The sequence below is a fragment of the Ichthyophthirius multifiliis genome (genome assembly GCF_000220395.1).
Source record: "Ichthyophthirius multifiliis unplaced genomic scaffold scaff_1120509251368, whole genome shotgun sequence".
In the NCBI taxonomy this organism is placed as follows: Eukaryota; Ciliophora; class Oligohymenophorea; order Hymenostomatida; genus Ichthyophthirius; species Ichthyophthirius multifiliis.
This window is the reverse complement of record NW_004085941.1, coordinates 2727-20034: the sequence shown is the minus strand read 5'-3', so window position 1 is coordinate 20034 and position 17308 is coordinate 2727. Positions and strand designations below refer to the sequence as shown.

Here is a 17308-nt window from a genome sequence, read left to right as displayed (position 1 = left end):
AATAATTTTAATTATTTCAAAAAATAATAAAAGGCATTATATTTGTTGATAATTTTATATTTGTAAAGGCTATTTATTTATAGCTTATTTTATTTTAATATATAATATATACTTCTGTATTTTATATAGTTTTATATAGATTAAAAAATAAAAATTAATTAATTTATTTAAATAATCAAAAGAAAAAGAAAATGAAAAAGTTTATTATAAATATATGTAAACTAAACTATATATTTTATTTTATTTATTTTTAATTTTTTTTTGTTTATATTTTTCATAAAAAGTAATCTGGAACTCTTTTCTTTTCTATTATATCGACTTCTTATTCAGGAGAATGATCATATTATATCCTTTATTTTTTCAAGATAAAAAAAGAAAAAAGATATAAATTAAATTTATTTAAATAAAAAAATACAATTAAATTTTCATATTTTCATCAACTTCCATTATACCTCCTAAATTACCACATCTATAGCAATAATTAGGAGCTGAAAAAATAGTAACTAAATTTTTATCGTGAGTTTCAATGTATCCCTTTAATATAAATTATACTAAAATAAAAAAACATGAAAATAAATTAATTACATCCATAGCTAATTGATGTGCTCTCGCTATTTTTATCAAATTATTATTATGGTTAAATTATTCAGATATTTCTTATCCGAAAATAAATCCTGCACCTCGAGGCGATCTTCTCCATCCTAAAAAATAAAAATAAAAAAAAGTAAAAAAGGAAAAAAAAAAAACCGCTTATATTATCTGGATCTGACCATAATAAATCACACATAGGACCTTCTTATGGAATTTCTTAAACTCTATCTAATTATCTAATACTATCTAAAGTGTCTAAAGAAGGTGACAAACCTCCATGTAAACAGAAAATTTTGCCTTCAACTAAACTTGTAAGGGGTAAATAATCAAAAACTTCAGTAAAATATTTCCAAACATTAGCATTTCCATATTTACGTACTGATTCATCATAAAAACCATAAACCTATGTTGTAGTGCGGCTTTCGTGGTTACCCCTTGTTAAAAATATTCTATCAGGGTATCTAACTTTTAATGAAAATAAAAGACTCACACATTCAATAGAGCTAAATCCTTAATATAAATAATTTATTATCTATATCTAAAAATAAATAAAAAAACCTCGATCAACATAATCTCCTGTAAATAAATAATTTGTTTCAGGACATTTTCCTCCAATCTTAAATAATTCTAAAAGGTCATATAATTAACCATGAATATCTCCGCATATTGTTACCGGTGAACGAACTGGTTAAACATTTGATTCTTATGAAAGAATTTCTTTCGCCTATTTTAATTTTTTTTAATTAATTTATTGATCAATAATATTATTAACTTTTTCACACAATAATTTGACTTCTAATTCTGAAAGGTATTTGCATTAATAAAGTTAAGCTATTTATTTATCTAAATTTTATATGCTTGTCATTTATTGAAAAAAAAAAATTTTGTAAATTATAAAATAAACTATTAAATTTTTATTTAACTAAAAAATATTAAAAAAAAATTGAAATAATTTTTTCAAAATATTAAAAATAAATATATTTTATATTCGAATTGTTATCATATTAAAAATTAGATAAAATATGTAAAAAAAATAAATATTAGATTATTTAATTTACTATATAAAAATAGTTTTATATTATTAATTATTATATATTAATTATTATATTTATTTTTATTATTTTATATTTTTATTTATTTATTTTTATTATTTTTTTTATTTTTTTTTTACTATAATAATTCTTAAATTTATAATTTTTTTTTTTATTAACTATAATTTTTTTTTTTTTTTAAATATTCATATTTTATTTATTCATATTTTTATAATATTCTTACATCTATTAAATTATATAAAATTTAATAATTTATTAAGTTTTATTATAATTTTTTATTATTTATTTATATTAAAAATGTGTAATTATAATTTTTTTTTTTTTTATTTAATATAAATAATTACTTTTTATTATACCAATTAATTTAATTTTTCTTTTTTTTTTATTATTTCACTTTTTTTATATATATTCTTTACTTTTTTTTTTTAATTCTTATCTTTAAAAATTTAAATTCAGAAAAAACTTACCATTGTTTTTTTTATATTCTTAAAATAAAAATTTATAAATTATTAGTATATTTAAGTTATTTTTTTCTTTTTAAAAAGATTTTGTTTTTTACAATAACAAAACTTAATTTAAAATTTATTAAATAATATGAAATATAATAATCAAAAAATATATAATTTATATTTATTAAAATTAATTATTAATATTTTTATCATTTTTTGACTTTTAAATTAAAAAAATAATTAACAAATATACATATGAATATATTTATTAAGAAAAACACTTAGAAAAAAAAAGTAAATAAAAGTAAAGAAAAAAAATAATAGAAAAAAAAACTAAATATAATAAAAAATGATATATGAAACAGAAGATTTTTTAATGGTTAAATATTTGTCAAAAATAGCTGAATATATATTATAAATGCGTTATGATTATACTTAAATTGGAAAAGTTGTTGATAATTTATAAAATTAGAAATAATCATAAAATGAATTTGGTATTATACTTCCAAAAGCTCTATACAAACTCGAAAATAAAATCTAAGATAAATGGAATTCAAAATACACAAATTTAACAATTGAATTTATCTTATAAAGAAAATCTGACTCTGCAAATTTTTGTATTGAATAATGGTAATTTTCCTATGAATAAGACTTTTTTTCTTCATAGAATGCATAAATAAATTTCAAAAAATAATAAAATTCCTATGTAAAACTCTGTGCACTAGCCCGAAGTATAGGAATTTTATTATTATCTAATCCATTATGGAGTTAATACTTATAATAGTTGGATAAACAATTAAAAAATCCATATATATTAGATTTCAAAGTATCATTTATTAAAAATATATAATTATAGAATGCCCAGACAGTACAAATATAAAAGATATAATTAAAGGGTGCCACATTATAATTTTAATGTTAGTACATTAAAGATTTTTTTAAGCTTTTTTAGGAAATAAAAAATAATAACGAATAATAACAACAGGTTAATTTTTATAAAAGAATGAGATATTTAAGTGAGCAAATAGATGATTAATAATAATAATAATCATAAAAGAGAAATTAAAGAGAATGCTCTTTTTCAAAATAATATTCTGATAGATGTTAAACTTTTAAATTTTCTTGTTCTGATACAGAACCACTTTCAGACGAAAATAAAAACTTAATAAGATAACATTTGAAATAAAGTTCTTTAGTTTCTGTTTATTCAAGAATTGACGATATTACTATTATAAGTACTCCTGAAGAAATTGTTAATAAAATGAATGATAAATAAGGAAAGGAATTAAATGGTGTTGAAATTGAAATGGTAATTGAAAATGAAACTGATTTCTTCCCAAAAGTTAAAAGTAATCAAAATATTAAATAAATTGATGAAGAGTTTTATTTCTAAATTTTTGAGGAAACAGATGATAAAAATCAAGCTATTAATAAAATATCTAACTTAATTTTTAAACATAAATAATATATTTAAAATTTACAAATTTAATAATCAGCTTAAAAATTATACTAGTAGTTGAAAGAATAAGTTAATAAAATATGATGCTTTTATGTTTTAAATATATTAAAAATATTTTATTTTTTATTTTTTAAAAAGGAGTTTAGATAATATAAAATCTCATTATAAATAAAAAATTATATAAAATTTATACTACAAATTTATTATAAAACTATTAAAAATAATTAATATACATATATATGTTTCTACTTTTTAACTTAAAATTAATGAATATAAATTTAATATTTATATGAATTATAATATGATTCATTTTTAAATTTTTATATAACTATTTATATATAATATTAATAATTTATTATATATATTATAAAATTAAATAATTTATTTAATTAATAAAAATTAAATAATTTATATAATTAATTAAAATTTTATTATAAATAAAAAGGTATATTTATTTTTTTATGTTTTATACAATTAAATATAGTTAATAAAAATTATATTTTATAATATATTTTAGATTATAATTTTTTTGATTAAAATTTATATATTTAAAAAAAATTATTTATAAATTTAAATCAAAAATATATCAATTCTAAAATAATTTAATTTTAACAATAATAATTAATAATATAATCATATCATTTTTATATAAAAATAGATAAATTAATTGTATAAAAAATAAAATATTTTTCTTTGATATATGTATTAATAAAAAGAATAAACTTTTTTAATAAATAATTGAATTAAATATAAAATAATGTTCTGAACTTTAAAAATTTTGGTATAAATTTACTTGAATTAAAATTTTATAAATATAAATTATTAATTATAATATATTATGTTATTGCAACTATTAAAATAATTGAATATTTTTAGAAGAACAAAAGAACAATTTATTAATTATAATTGTAAAATAAATATGTTTTATCAATTTGAAAAGAATGAAAAATCGTTTTAAATAATAGACATTAAATTTATTTTTAAATAAATAAATAATTATTTTATATATATTTGTTAAAGTAATTATTTTATATCCTTATTTTTTAAATATGAATAAAATTATACTTTTCTTTATTTTTATTAATTATTTACTTTATAAAATGTTTTTCATTTTTCGTATTTATTATACTAAATATTATTCCTATAGTTAAATTATTTTTTATATTTTATTGAACAATTTGTATAACTATTTAAAGCAAAAATTAAATTAAAAAAAAAATCCGGAATACTCAAAATTAAAGAAAGTTTTTTAAATACTTCCAGTCCACTATTATTAATTTCATTTTTTAAAAATTAATTATGTTATGTTTATTGTGTAAAAATTCATCTTGAATAATTTAATTACTTTATTAATCAATATTTGGTTAAAATTAAATTATTTATTGGAAATAGTTTTATTAAAATTATTTTTAAAGCTTTATAGAGTATATAAACTCTAGTTTAAATATATATTTAAAAAAATAATGATTTAAATTAAATATATTATCATAAATATTAATAATATTTTATGAATTATAATAATATTACTTAACTAAGAAATATAATAGTGAAAATATATTTTTTTATATATATTTTGTTGTTTTTTAGCCTATTTTTTTTTAAAAAAAATGATATTTAAAATTGTAATTTATTTTCTTATTTAATAAAATAAATATTTTTAAAATTATTTCCTTTATTAAATTAATAATTATAATATATACAGACTACATATTTTATAAATATATTTTAAAAAAATTATATTTAATTTTTCCATGAAAGACAAAAACCAAACACAAAATGATAGGAATTTTTAAATAAATGGAAAGCAAATAGTATTTAAATTATATAAAATATATAAATAATTTAATGAAAATAAAGAAAAACAAATAATATCAAAGAGTAAACGTACAATGTGGACAAAAGGAGGTACAGAATTCATGAATGGAGTTATTTTAAAAATCCAACAATCATATGGTTGCTAATAAAACTTATTTAAGAAAAATTTATATATTATAAATAATAATATATTAATATATACATGCGGGAAGCATATAATATAATACCATATGCAATAATAAAAGCAGACTATTATAATTAAAAGTATTGAAGATGAACAAGTAGTAGCTATGAATTACTATTATAATATCTAAAGAGAAAAATTAAAAATTGCATGTGGTTTATAAAGTACTTAAGATAAATATTCTTAAGTCTAAAATAAAAATAATTTAATTTTTTTTAAACACTAAAATAAATAAAATAGATAAAAATTTATAAGCAAAAACAATAAAAAAATGAATGTAAAATATTATTACATTCCCATATAGAACTAAATTAAATTATACAAGATATAAGTTTTATTTTGAAAGGAAAATATTTAGTTTCAACAACTAAATCATAATAAAAAGATAATATTTGTTATGTAAATATTTGGAATTTAAAAACTCAAACATGTCTAAGTTTTCAAAAACTTTAAGAAAATTTGAATTTCATTGTTTGTCCGAATTAAAAATATAATGAATTTTTACTTATAAATAATAAATTAATTTAATTTTGGTAATACTAATTTGAAGAATAAACTTTAACTAATTCAGATTTTGAGCCTATTTTTTTAGAAGAAAACGAATATATAATAGAAGTTGAATATTTAGTGGACTCCTCATATTTAGCAGTTATAACAACTAGAAACACTTTATATATATTCCAAAATAATAATTATATTTAAAAAATAGATTTATAATAATAAGAAGATATATAATGCAAATGTATTTGTTCAGTAAAAAAAATATACATATATATAAATATTTTAAATTTTTATTTTTGTTAATAAAAAAGATTAATACTTATTTAATAGTTGGTTTTGGAGGATAATTTAAAGGTGTAAAGATGTATAAATTCAATTAAGATACTTATTAATTGATTTTTCATTAATAAATTAATTTTGAAAAAAAAGACTAAAATGATTTCCATATGTTAGCAATTTAATAAATTCATTGTAATTTTCTTGAAAATTAAATTGCATTTAGTTATTTATATAAAGAAAAAAATATTCATTCTTAAAATGATATTTAATTTATTTTAAATTAACCAAATGAATAAAATAGATTTAATATAAAAATCGGTTTTGGAGTTTGTGATCTAAATTTAATTAATGATAATTAATTTTATTTAAAGGAAAACGCTATTCATTATGTTTTTCCTTTGGGAACTTTTAAAGGAAGAATATTAGATTTGGCTGTTTGCCCAACTAAAAATGCTGTTTTTGGGATTTGTGAAGATAAACAAATTAAAATTTGGAGTTTTTAAAAATATTTAAATAGTTTTGTTTGCACTTTTTCACATTTTTTTAGTTAATAACCTTATTCTATTTCAACAGATCCTTTTTATATATAATTAGCAGTTTCTTTTAAAGAAGAGTAAATTAAAAAATATAAATTTTTATTAAACTAAAAACTAAAAAAAGAATTCGAATTTTCATAATATTAGAAAATGAATTTAGACATATTATTTCATATCCTTTAAAATAATGTTATTGTGTAAGGTATAGTAATGGAGGAAATTATTTAGCCGCATGTAAAAATAAAAAAAATATTTATAAGTAAAAAATAAATAAAGCTAATTAAGCAAATATTAATATTTATAATCCATATAATTTCTAACTTCTTTTCACATTACATGGAAATTATGGTCAGATTAAAAGAATAGAATGGTTACAAAATGATACAATATTATAAACTACATGCGTTTTGAATTCTTTAAAATTATGGAATATATTAAATCGTAAAAACAACTATACATATATAAATTTTAAAAATAAATTAAAGAATAAAAAATAATTGATTATTATGAAAAATCAGGATCAAAATATACAGCATTAAATTATGATTAATATTATGACTTATTAATAAAATGTACAAAAGACAAAAAAGTAAAATTATGTAAAGATAGAGGATTAACCCAAATATATGAATTGGAAATATAGCCTTTAAACTTTATTTATTGTAATATTTTAAGAAGCTTAAATGTAATAGTATTTGGAACCACATAAGGCAGTATAAGAATTTATTTATGGCCTTTTGATATAAATTTAAAAGCTTAAGAATTTTTAGAAATAGCTGTCCATTAAGAAGAAGTAACTAGTATAGAAATATGCAGAAATTACGAATTTTTATTTAGTGGAAGTAAGGATGGCTCTTTGTATTTTTTGAAAATGAAGTAGTATATGTACGGCTAAGAAATAAATATTATGAAAGAAAAGAGAATAAAAAGAATCTAAAAATTAAATAATTAATTTTAAAATAATATAGAAAATAATTCTTTTGTGTCTTTAAAAAGAGAAGAAAGTCAAGACAAAAAAAACTAAGAAAATGTGCTTTTCGAAGAATCTAATGATGAATTTGATTTATTTCTTTTAAATTAATTATGTCTTTAGAGCGAGTAAATTGTTATTTAAGCAAAAGATAAAGTCAAAGAACTCTATTTTAAATTAAATAGTAATTTAAATGATATCGAAGATGAAAAAGGAAAAAGAGAGAAAGCTACTGAAATCGAAATGGAAAAAATTTAAAAAGAATATTAAAAAATGAAATAATAATAAGAAGAAAAATTAGAAAATTTAAAGCTTTTCTGGGATTAAAAAATTTAAAAAATTAAAAATAAAATTGCAGAATAATAGAAATTTTTTGAATAATAATCGGAAGAATAAGAAGAATATTACAGCTCTATATTAATTTAATATTATTAAGAAGATAATCGAATATCAGATATTATTAAATAAGAATAAGAAAAAAGTTAAATTTAAATAGAAGATAAAGAAAAAAGTTATTTGATATTATAAAATAAATAAAAAGAAAAATATTAAGAAAAAATTAACTAATAAGAAAATGAATATTCTAATTTACTAGTGAATATTAAAATGAGCTAAAAATAATTTGAAGAAGTCTAAAGATAAGAAAAATAAGAGTTTTAAGAATATTTATAGTTGCTAAATAAAAAATTAAAAACCTAAAAAGAAATGGAAATTAAAAAAAATGAAAATTTAAGGAAATAAAATACTCAAAAATAAAAGGCTATTGAATAATTCTAAACTTAATAGTAAATGTATGAAATTTAAATTAAAGATCTTCTTTTGGATATTTAAAAATAAGAAAAAAACTATATTTAATATTAATAAAGATATTAAAATATTACAGTTAATTATTTATTTATTTTTTAAAAAATTAAATTAATATTATAATAAAGTCTTAACTAAAAGAAAAAGAAAATATAATTAATTTATAAGAAGAAGATATTCTGAAATATAGAGCTATAAACGAACATTTATAAAATTATAAAAATATATAAGAATATAAAGTTTAGGAAGTTCAAGATGAATATGAACCTTTAGCTGAGAAGCTATAATTAACTGAAGTTTTATTTTTATTTTACTTTTTAAAAATATAAAAAAAATAAAAATATAGAATTAAAATAATGAAATATAATTAGATTTACTTAAATAAACAAATTAGTAGAAAATAGTATAATAATAAATTTAAGAAAAACAGGATTTACTAAATTAAAGAAAAAATTAATTAAAATAAAAGACTGAATTACTATTGGTTTTAAAGAAAAAACTTAATGGATTTTAAGATGAAATTAATAAAATTCTTAAACACGAAGATTATTCAAGATGGTTAGAAAAGATCAAATAGATAGTCCAACATTTTTAAGATGGGAAATATAATATAGAAAAAATACTTTTAAAAAATAAAGAAGCAGGTGTCATTTGTAATAAATTTGAATAGAATATAATAAAGCCAATCTAAAAAGTATTTTTTTTTAAATATTTATATATTGATTTTTAAAAAAAGATTTAAAATGAACAAGAATAAGAATAAATAACATAAAACTTACTTAATTAATTAGAATAAATAAATATTAAATAAAATAATATTATAGATATATAAAATAGTCCTTTAAAATAAAATCATTTAGGAAATTTAAATAAAATTTAAGCTCAAAATATGTTTCTTTTAAATGAAAGTAATACACTGACTGAAGAACGTAAAGTTTTAGAATAACATATCAAATAATTGAAAAAATAAATACAAAATATTAATGATGAAACAAACTTACAAATAATTAGAAAAAATTCAGCTGAAACCTATAGATATAAATAAAAGATTTCACCGTATTTATATATTTGTGCAAAAAAAAAAAACATTTTAATTTTTTTAATAAAAAGATCTGATATTAAAAAACAAAGGAGTTTATAAAAAAGTCCAAATGATAAAATAAGTTTAAGCCCAAGAAATCAAAAAATAAAATAGTTAATAAATAATGTAAAAATATTTAATTATTAAAATTTCTCTCCTAAATCATTAAAATAAAGTAGTAATTAAATATATTTTCTTGTGACTTTTTATTAATAAAATTAAAATTTTAATTATAAAAATATTAGGTGATAATTAAGAAAATGATTAAAGTTTTTATTAAAAAAGTTAGAATTAAGTTAAAGTCATATAATTAATTAAAAAATGAATTTATAAATTTAAATGTTTATTTAATAATAATATTTTAAATTTAAATATCGATAACTAAAAAAAAAATATATTAATTGTTTTTAATCAATAAAAATAATATATATATATATATAAATATATATATATATATATATATATATATATATATATATATTAATTTGAATTCAATTATAAATGGATTTTTAAGATGTAAAAAAATAAAATAACATTCTAAAAATATACAAATAAAATAATTATAAAAAAGAGATTAAGATAAAGAATAAACTCATTAGATTTAAACGATTCAGATTCAAACGATTCAAATTAATGTATAAACAATAACATAAATTGATAATAATTTTTTTTTAAAAAAAAGTTAATAATAAAGGAAGTTTCTAATAAAATTAAGTTCAAACAAGCAATTATGATAGCATAGAATAAAGAATAATGAAATTAGAATAAGATCTTTCTTAAAGTTAAAGTTATTATTCAATTAAATCATTAAAATCATCAAAACCTATAGAAAAAAAATACAATTTTAAACATCAAGATAATGAATTAAATTAAATAGTAGAAGAAAATTAACACGATTTAAATTTGACAAAATAAATAAATTAATAAAATTTTGACAAATTCGAGAAAGAAGCAAATGAATTAAATAGTAAAATAAACTAAATAAAAAATGAATTAGAAAATGATAATTTTACTGAAAGTGATAAACAATTAGAAAGTTTAGAATATTCTTCATTTTAATCTTCTTTATTATTTTAAGATAATATATTCAAAAAGTCAATTAATAATAAAGATTTTACAAAAAATTAATGCTTTAATAATTTTACATAAACAGAAAATTTAATTGAGTAAGAAATTCCAGAAAATAATTAAAATAATAATTATGATGAAAATAATGAAAATTCAAATGAAAACAAAGAAAATTTAAATACAAATATTCAAAAAGTAAAATAAGTCTAATAATATTTTGATGAATATAAAGAAAGTATTAACTATAAAGAATTTTTAAGAAAATTAAAAGAAGATGAAGAAGAAATTCTAAAATAAAAAGAAGAAATTTAAAAAAGTCTTTTTAAAGAAAAATAATTATTATAAAAAATAAATTAATTGTCGTAAAATAAAAAATAAATAAAAAAATGTTATATATATATATTTATAATTTCAAAAAAAAGATTTGAAAATGAAAAACTAAAAAAAATTAATTCTGAAAAAAGTAGATAATCAAGTATTGCTAATTAAACTTGTAATGAAACAAGAACATAATTTTCCCAACATCTATTAATTAACAATTAAGTTTAATCGACTGAAGAAATTACTTGTAATACTGATCGACGATATTCTAATATAAATACAAAAAATATACTTTCAAAATAAACTTTAAGTATTGAAAGGAAAAATTAAAATAAGAAAAAGCTAACTAAAACAGAAAAATTAATTTAAGAAATAAAATTATTGTATTAATTTATTTTATTTTATTTTATTTTTAAATTATCTATATTTTTTAGAAAATAATTAGAAGAAATGAGAAGATAAATTAGGTGTTCTATTCATACAAAAATTAATAAAGAAAAAATTATTGAAAATTAGTTTAAAAAGTAATTTTGTTAAAATACTAATAATAACTAAAGGACAATCAAATATTAAGATAAAAATAAGTATAATTTATTTTAATAATTAATATATAAGCATATAAAATATTTAAATATTAGTTTTAATAAAATATATTTTTTTTTCTTTATTTATATAAAATAAAAATTAATTAGATATATGAATTTTTGTAAAAATTGTGCTTTTTTGTTAAATAGAGGAATACCAACAACTTTTTGTAGTTGCGACAGTAAAAGGACGCTAAATTTATGATTAAAAATATAATAAAAAAGTAGTTTTTAATTCAATATAAATAATGCAAATTTAATATTCTTTTTTTATATTTATAAAGTAAAATTTTTCACCTTTTTTATTTAAAAATATTTATTTTATAAATTGCAGAAAAAAAAAAAAAATCTAAAATTTATTTATTTTTTTCTTTTTCATTTTAAAAATGATATTATTATTTATTATCTAATATCTTATTATTTTTTATTTTTTCAATATTTCTATCTACGCACACCTGCAAGACACGCTCTATATACATTTTGAGGAGTTGTTGGGTACATATCAGCGTGTACTCTTAAGTCTTTAATATTATCTATTTAAATCAATAAAAAATAATATATAAATTAGTTTATAATTTTTTTATCAAACCAAGTTCTCCTTTATAAGTCCACAAAATTTCAGCAGTCCATCTTTTACACATTAAGTCTGCTTCTTTTCTAATATTAATTGAAAATATAAAAATTTAAATATATATTTATTTATTTTATTTATACCTCAATTCAGGATCATTTACTCTTCCAGTTCCAAAATCACAACCTTTCCAACATTATTAAATTGATGGATTCCAGAACTAATATTTATAAAAAAATAGACTAGATTATAAGCATTATTATATTTTTTTAATTAAAATAAATATAACTTATTATTAATTATATTTGTGTATATATTTAAAATAAATATAAAATTAACTGAAAAAAGTTCATTGCATTGTGCATAACAAAGACCACCTTCGTATCTATTTTAATGTGCAGCTATTTTAATTATTATTTTTTATACTAGTTTTTATATTTGTAATTTATTAATTACTCTACGCCATTAATTCTTATTTTTATAATTGTTTTAAAAAATTTTTATCTTTTTATTATTTTTTTAATAATATATATTTCTTTTATTTTTTTAATATTTCTATTTTTTTTATGTATGTATACTTTTACAAAATTAAAACATATTAACAATTATATATAAATATTTGTATAATTATTATTTTTATTTATTTAAGTATGCTATTTTAATTTAAAAATTATGTTCAGCTTCATTATTGTTAATAAACGAATTATTTTCTTAAACTTTTTACAATTTATACATTTACTAATATAATATTATAATTATATCAAAAAAAATAAGTAATTAAATTATTAAATTTTATTCAGGTTTATACCTAATATTTTTATTATTTTATGTTTTAAATATACAATTAAAATACATAAATCATTTCTAAATAAAAAATTTAAGTTATTAATTTTTATTTGGTTAACTAAATAAAAAATATCTTTTATTTAAAAAAATTAGCAAATTATTTACAATCAACTAACAATATTTTATTAATTCATAAATAATAAAAGTAATATATTTTATATAATTTTATAATAAAATTACTCTACAAAATCTTTTAGAAATAAATATAAAATTAATTATATTTACGATAATTAAAAGCTTTTATACCATTTTTATAAAAAGAAAAAAAATGAAGTTTATTATATTATAATATATAGTATTTATAATTTTTATATTTTATAGTTTATATCATTTGATTTTTAAATTGTTTTTTTGCTCTCTATATATTTATTATAATTTTTATGTTATTTTATTATAATTAATTTAAACTATTAATTAATCAATAATTGTTATTAATAATTTTTTCTCTTAATTTATTTAATTATTGTGTTAAATAAAGCATTCTTTAATGCAATCTTTATTTATTATTTAAATTTTCATTATAAATAATTTATTTTATATAAATATTAATTTATATTATTTTCAAAAGTTTAATTTATGTTTTATTAAAAATTCAAATTATTATTGTAAAAAAAATTTTATTAATTGTAATAATAAGTATTATTATTTTAATTAAATTATTTGGTATATATAATTTTAGAAGTTGACATAATTAGGAATATAATGATAAATATTTGAATAAACATAATGTTTATATTTATATTTTCTAAATTACTCATTTTATTTTATTAAATTATTTAATTTTTTATAAGCTTTTTAAAAATTTTTATATATTAAATAAAATGAAAACAAATTTTTATAATTAAAAAAATGAAAATGAATTTTGAAATAAAATTTTTTTGTACAAAAGAATAATAATATTTTTTCTTTAATTTATATATATTTTATAATATATTATTAATTGCTAATTTTATTTATCTTAAATAAATTTAAAATGAAAATAAATATATATAAATAATACTTATATTTTAATAATTTATAGTAAAAATATATTACTTTTTAATATTTATTTTTTATGGTTTTTAAAAATAACTCAATAAATAAAAAAACAATTATATATATTTACGAAGTTTTTTTAAAAAAATTATAAATAAATATAAAAAATAACATATATTTTATATTACAATTAATAATATACCTCCAATAATTATTTTTCTTTATTTTATTCTAATGATATTATAATCTATATTACATAAAATATAGTGAAATAAAAAAATAGAAATTCAGTTATATTTTACTAATATATATTAATTAATAAATTAAGTTTTAAACTTTATTATCGCTTATAAATAATTATTTTTATAAAATTTAAAAAGGTTCTGATTAAAAAATATTTTTGAAAACTAAATAATAAAAACATTTTAAATTAAATATTTTCATTCTTTTATTTAAAAATGTTCTAATTATATTATTAAATTAAATATAAAATAATATCTTTTTTTTATATATTTTCTTATTTAATTTATATTTGTTTTTTATTATCAAAAATTAAAAGATAATACATATATAAAAAATCTATTTTTTTATTATATTATTTATTTTAAGACAAAAATAAATATAATATAAATATTTATTTTTCAAAATAATTAAAAGATACCATATTAAAATAAAAAAAATATTATAAAAAATTTAATTTTATTAAAAAAAGCAAAATATCTATTAAATAAAAAATATTATTAAAAAAAGAAGATAAAAATATTATAGAAAAATAAATATATTAAATAAAAAAAATTAGGTCTTGAAATAATTTTTTTTTAATTTTAATATATTATATTAAATAATCTTAATTTAAAAGTTACAGATATTTTTTTTTTAAGATTATAATGAAACATCAATAATGAATAATTTATAAATAAAAATATTTTTTATAAATAAAATAATTATATTGTATATTTAATAAAATTATAATTAAAAAACAAAATGTAATTGATAAGGATTTATTATAATTTTAATTCTTTATTATTATATTATTTTTATTATTTAAATAATATATGAGCTAATATTAATAAAGAAAAAATATTTTTATATTCATTTTAAAAAATAAATTAGATTATTTATTATCAATTAATATTTATGTTACTAAAAATTAATCTCACATAAGATTGATTGTTAAGTTAGTATAATTTTTTTCATTAAAAATAATATAAATAAAAATAATAAATATACATATTTAAATCAATTATAAATTTTTCAATATTCAATAAAAATAAATTATTATAATTATAAATATATAATTAATATTTTGAACATTTTAATAATAATCAAATATTATGAGCCTTTTAATATATTTAAATTATATATTTTTTTTAAAGATTTATTAAACTGAAACACTTTAAAATAAATAAAATGTTTTTTTATTAAAAAAATAATTAAATAAATTATGTTTAATAATATTAAAAAAAAAAATAACAAACATAATTTTTGTTTAAAAAAAAAATTTAAATTTATTAAAATTTAAATATAAAAAATAAAATGTAAGATTAACCATCAGAAAAACAATCAATTTAAGTAACAATAAGAGTTCGCCCTTTAAACAAAAACGAGAAACAAGAAAGTCAATAAACATGTATCAAATTTAATCAATAATAACCAAATTCAATATAACTTGAAACATCATCCTAATCAAACTTAAAGACATTTTAATTTGATTATATAGCTCATTAATATACTACTTAATAGGAAATATTTCAAAAAATAGCACTTCCAGCAGTTGATAATTGTTTTGAAGGTTATAACGCTTGTATTTTTGCATATGGATAAACTGGAGCAGGTAAAACATTCACAATTACAGGTTCTTCTGATTTAGAATAAGTTTTGGAAACAGAAAATAGAGGGTTACTTCCAAGAGTATTAGAAAATATATTTGTAAGAATAAATAACCAGAAATCATAAAAAAACGTTGAATATTTAGTGAAATGTAGTTATTTAGAAATCTATAATGAACATATAATAGATTTACTTTCTAATAATTAAACAAGTCTTTAATTAAGGGAAGATTTAAAAAAAGTAAATATAAAAAAAATAAAAAATAAAATAAAATAAAAAAAAGGGTGTTTTTGTAGAAAATTTAACAGAATAAATAACACGAACATTATCAAATGCAATAGAAGTATTAAAAAAAGGAGGAAAAAATCGTCATATAGGATTTACTTCAATGAATAGGGAATCATCACGTTCCCATACTGTATTTTCAATAATTTTAGAATCTAAAAGTGTACAAGAAGGAATAACATAATTAAGATTTTCCCATTTTAATTTAGTAGATTTGGCAGGAAGTGAAAGAACAAAACAGGGAAATATTAAAGGGGAAAGACTTCGTGAAGGATGTAATATTAATAGGTCTTTGAGTATTTTGGGAAACGTAATTAACTCTTTAGTTGAAATTGATGGAGGAAAAAGCAGGCATATACATTATAGAGATTCTAAACTAACTTTTTTTTTAAAAGATTGTATTGGAGGAAATTCAAAAACTAGATTTATTGCTAATATATCGCCTTTTTCAGGGGCTTTTTAAGAAACTGTTTCCACTTTAAAATTCGCTTAAAGAGTAAAATTAATTAAAAATAAAGTTCAGATTAATGAAGACAATTCCGGTAATGCGGAATGTCTAAACAATTAAATAAAAAAACTAAAATTGGAAAATCTTTAGTTCAAATAAATGATATTATAAAAAGAAATTGGTGGTAATTTCTAGATTAGTGAAAATCTAGTTGAAAACGAAAACTTGTGCCTGCTTTTTTTAAACTAAGCTTAAGATAATGTGGAAAAAATGTTAACTAAAATTAATGAGCAAAGATATTTGATTAATTTTTATAAAGAAAATGAGATTTAATATAGGTATTTTTTATTTTTATTTTTTTAAATAAATGTTTGTCTTTTTTATTATATAGATAAGTAATAAAATTGTAAAGGGCAAGAATAAATAAATTAGAAAACGAAGGATAATAAATAGATAATTATGAATGGGAAAAAATGCAAAAAATACTAGAGAAATATATTTAGTTCAATAGTGCAATTTCTATTATTTGTAAAAAAGAAGACTTTTAGTTATAACTTGAAGAATAGAATTAAATTTTTAGAAAAATTCAATTAAATTTATATGAAAGGTAAAGAATATTACAAGAAGAGAGAAAATTAAAACATGAAAATCTATATAAT

General features: G+C 15.5%; 4 protein-coding genes across 4 annotated transcripts, besides 29 other annotated features; 2 read left to right on the top strand and 2 right to left on the bottom strand. All coding sequences in view use genetic code 6, as the record gives it.

The window, feature by feature from the left end:
* Positions 1 to 232: 232 nt before the first annotated feature.
* Positions 233 to 274: a microsatellite.
* IMG5_190200 (ser thr protein phosphatase family protein, putative) lies at positions 266 to 1456 on the bottom strand (the record flags this gene model as incomplete). The annotated part of the gene is made up of 3 exons (XM_004025128.1): positions 266 to 350; positions 416 to 1315; positions 1364 to 1456. 2 exons carry the CDS (start codon positions 1454 to 1456, stop codon positions 647 to 649), a joined length of 762 nt encoding a protein of 253 aa, XP_004025177.1. The 3' UTR covers positions 266 to 350; positions 416 to 646.
* Positions 703 to 746: a microsatellite.
* A 206-nt stretch (positions 1457 to 1662) lies between the features above and the next one.
* Positions 1663 to 1757: a microsatellite.
* Positions 1665 to 1700: a microsatellite.
* Positions 1676 to 1745: a microsatellite.
* Positions 1697 to 1759: a microsatellite.
* Positions 1699 to 1758: a microsatellite.
* Positions 1703 to 1757: a microsatellite.
* Positions 1760 to 1818: 59 nt separating the features above from the next.
* Positions 1819 to 1862: a microsatellite.
* Positions 1863 to 2006: 144 nt separating this feature from the next.
* Positions 2007 to 2074: a microsatellite.
* A 300-nt stretch (positions 2075 to 2374) lies between these two features.
* Positions 2375 to 2424: a microsatellite.
* Positions 2375 to 2442: a microsatellite.
* Positions 2443 to 3375: 933 nt separating this feature from the next.
* Positions 3376 to 3417: a microsatellite.
* A 469-nt stretch (positions 3418 to 3886) lies between these two features.
* Positions 3887 to 3969: a microsatellite.
* Positions 3907 to 3979: a microsatellite.
* A 1012-nt stretch (positions 3980 to 4991) lies between these two features.
* Positions 4992 to 5034: a microsatellite.
* Positions 5035 to 5302: 268 nt separating this feature from the next.
* Positions 5303 to 8823, top strand: IMG5_190190 (hypothetical protein; the record flags this gene model as incomplete). The annotated part of the gene is made up of 6 exons (XM_004025127.1): positions 5303 to 5737; positions 5791 to 6298; positions 6406 to 6943; positions 6991 to 7100; positions 7143 to 7307; positions 7352 to 8823. 6 exons carry the CDS (start codon positions 5303 to 5305, stop codon positions 8821 to 8823), a joined length of 3228 nt encoding a protein of 1075 aa, XP_004025176.1.
* Positions 8533 to 8566: a microsatellite.
* A 1321-nt stretch (positions 8824 to 10144) lies between the features above and the next one.
* Positions 10145 to 10202: a microsatellite.
* A 116-nt stretch (positions 10203 to 10318) lies between these two features.
* Positions 10319 to 10349: a microsatellite.
* A 325-nt stretch (positions 10350 to 10674) lies between these two features.
* Positions 10675 to 10717: a microsatellite.
* A 208-nt stretch (positions 10718 to 10925) lies between these two features.
* Positions 10926 to 10969: a microsatellite.
* A 291-nt stretch (positions 10970 to 11260) lies between these two features.
* Positions 11261 to 13360, bottom strand: IMG5_190180 (hypothetical protein; the record flags this gene model as incomplete). Its single annotated transcript, XM_004025126.1, has 9 exons — positions 11261 to 11314; positions 11853 to 11887; positions 12144 to 12227; positions 12284 to 12351; positions 12409 to 12485; positions 12605 to 12666; positions 13217 to 13222; positions 13292 to 13301; positions 13337 to 13360. 9 exons carry the CDS (start codon positions 13358 to 13360, stop codon positions 11261 to 11263), a joined length of 420 nt encoding a protein of 139 aa, XP_004025175.1.
* Positions 12771 to 12833: a microsatellite.
* A 550-nt stretch (positions 13361 to 13910) lies between the features above and the next one.
* Positions 13911 to 13967: a microsatellite.
* Positions 13912 to 13975: a microsatellite.
* A 783-nt stretch (positions 13976 to 14758) lies between these two features.
* Positions 14759 to 14835: a microsatellite.
* Positions 14836 to 15086: 251 nt separating this feature from the next.
* Positions 15087 to 15131: a microsatellite.
* Positions 15132 to 15375: 244 nt separating this feature from the next.
* Positions 15376 to 15438: a microsatellite.
* A 58-nt stretch (positions 15439 to 15496) lies between these two features.
* IMG5_190170 (kinesin motor domain protein) lies at positions 15497 to 16830 on the top strand (the record flags this gene model as incomplete). Its single annotated transcript, XM_004025125.1, has 2 exons — positions 15497 to 16156; positions 16200 to 16830. Coding segments are annotated over 2 exons (1291 nt in total), but the record flags the coding sequence as incomplete, so codon positions are not given.
* Positions 16149 to 16196: a microsatellite.
* Positions 16151 to 16196: a microsatellite.
* Positions 16831 to 17308: the final 478 nt, after the last annotated feature.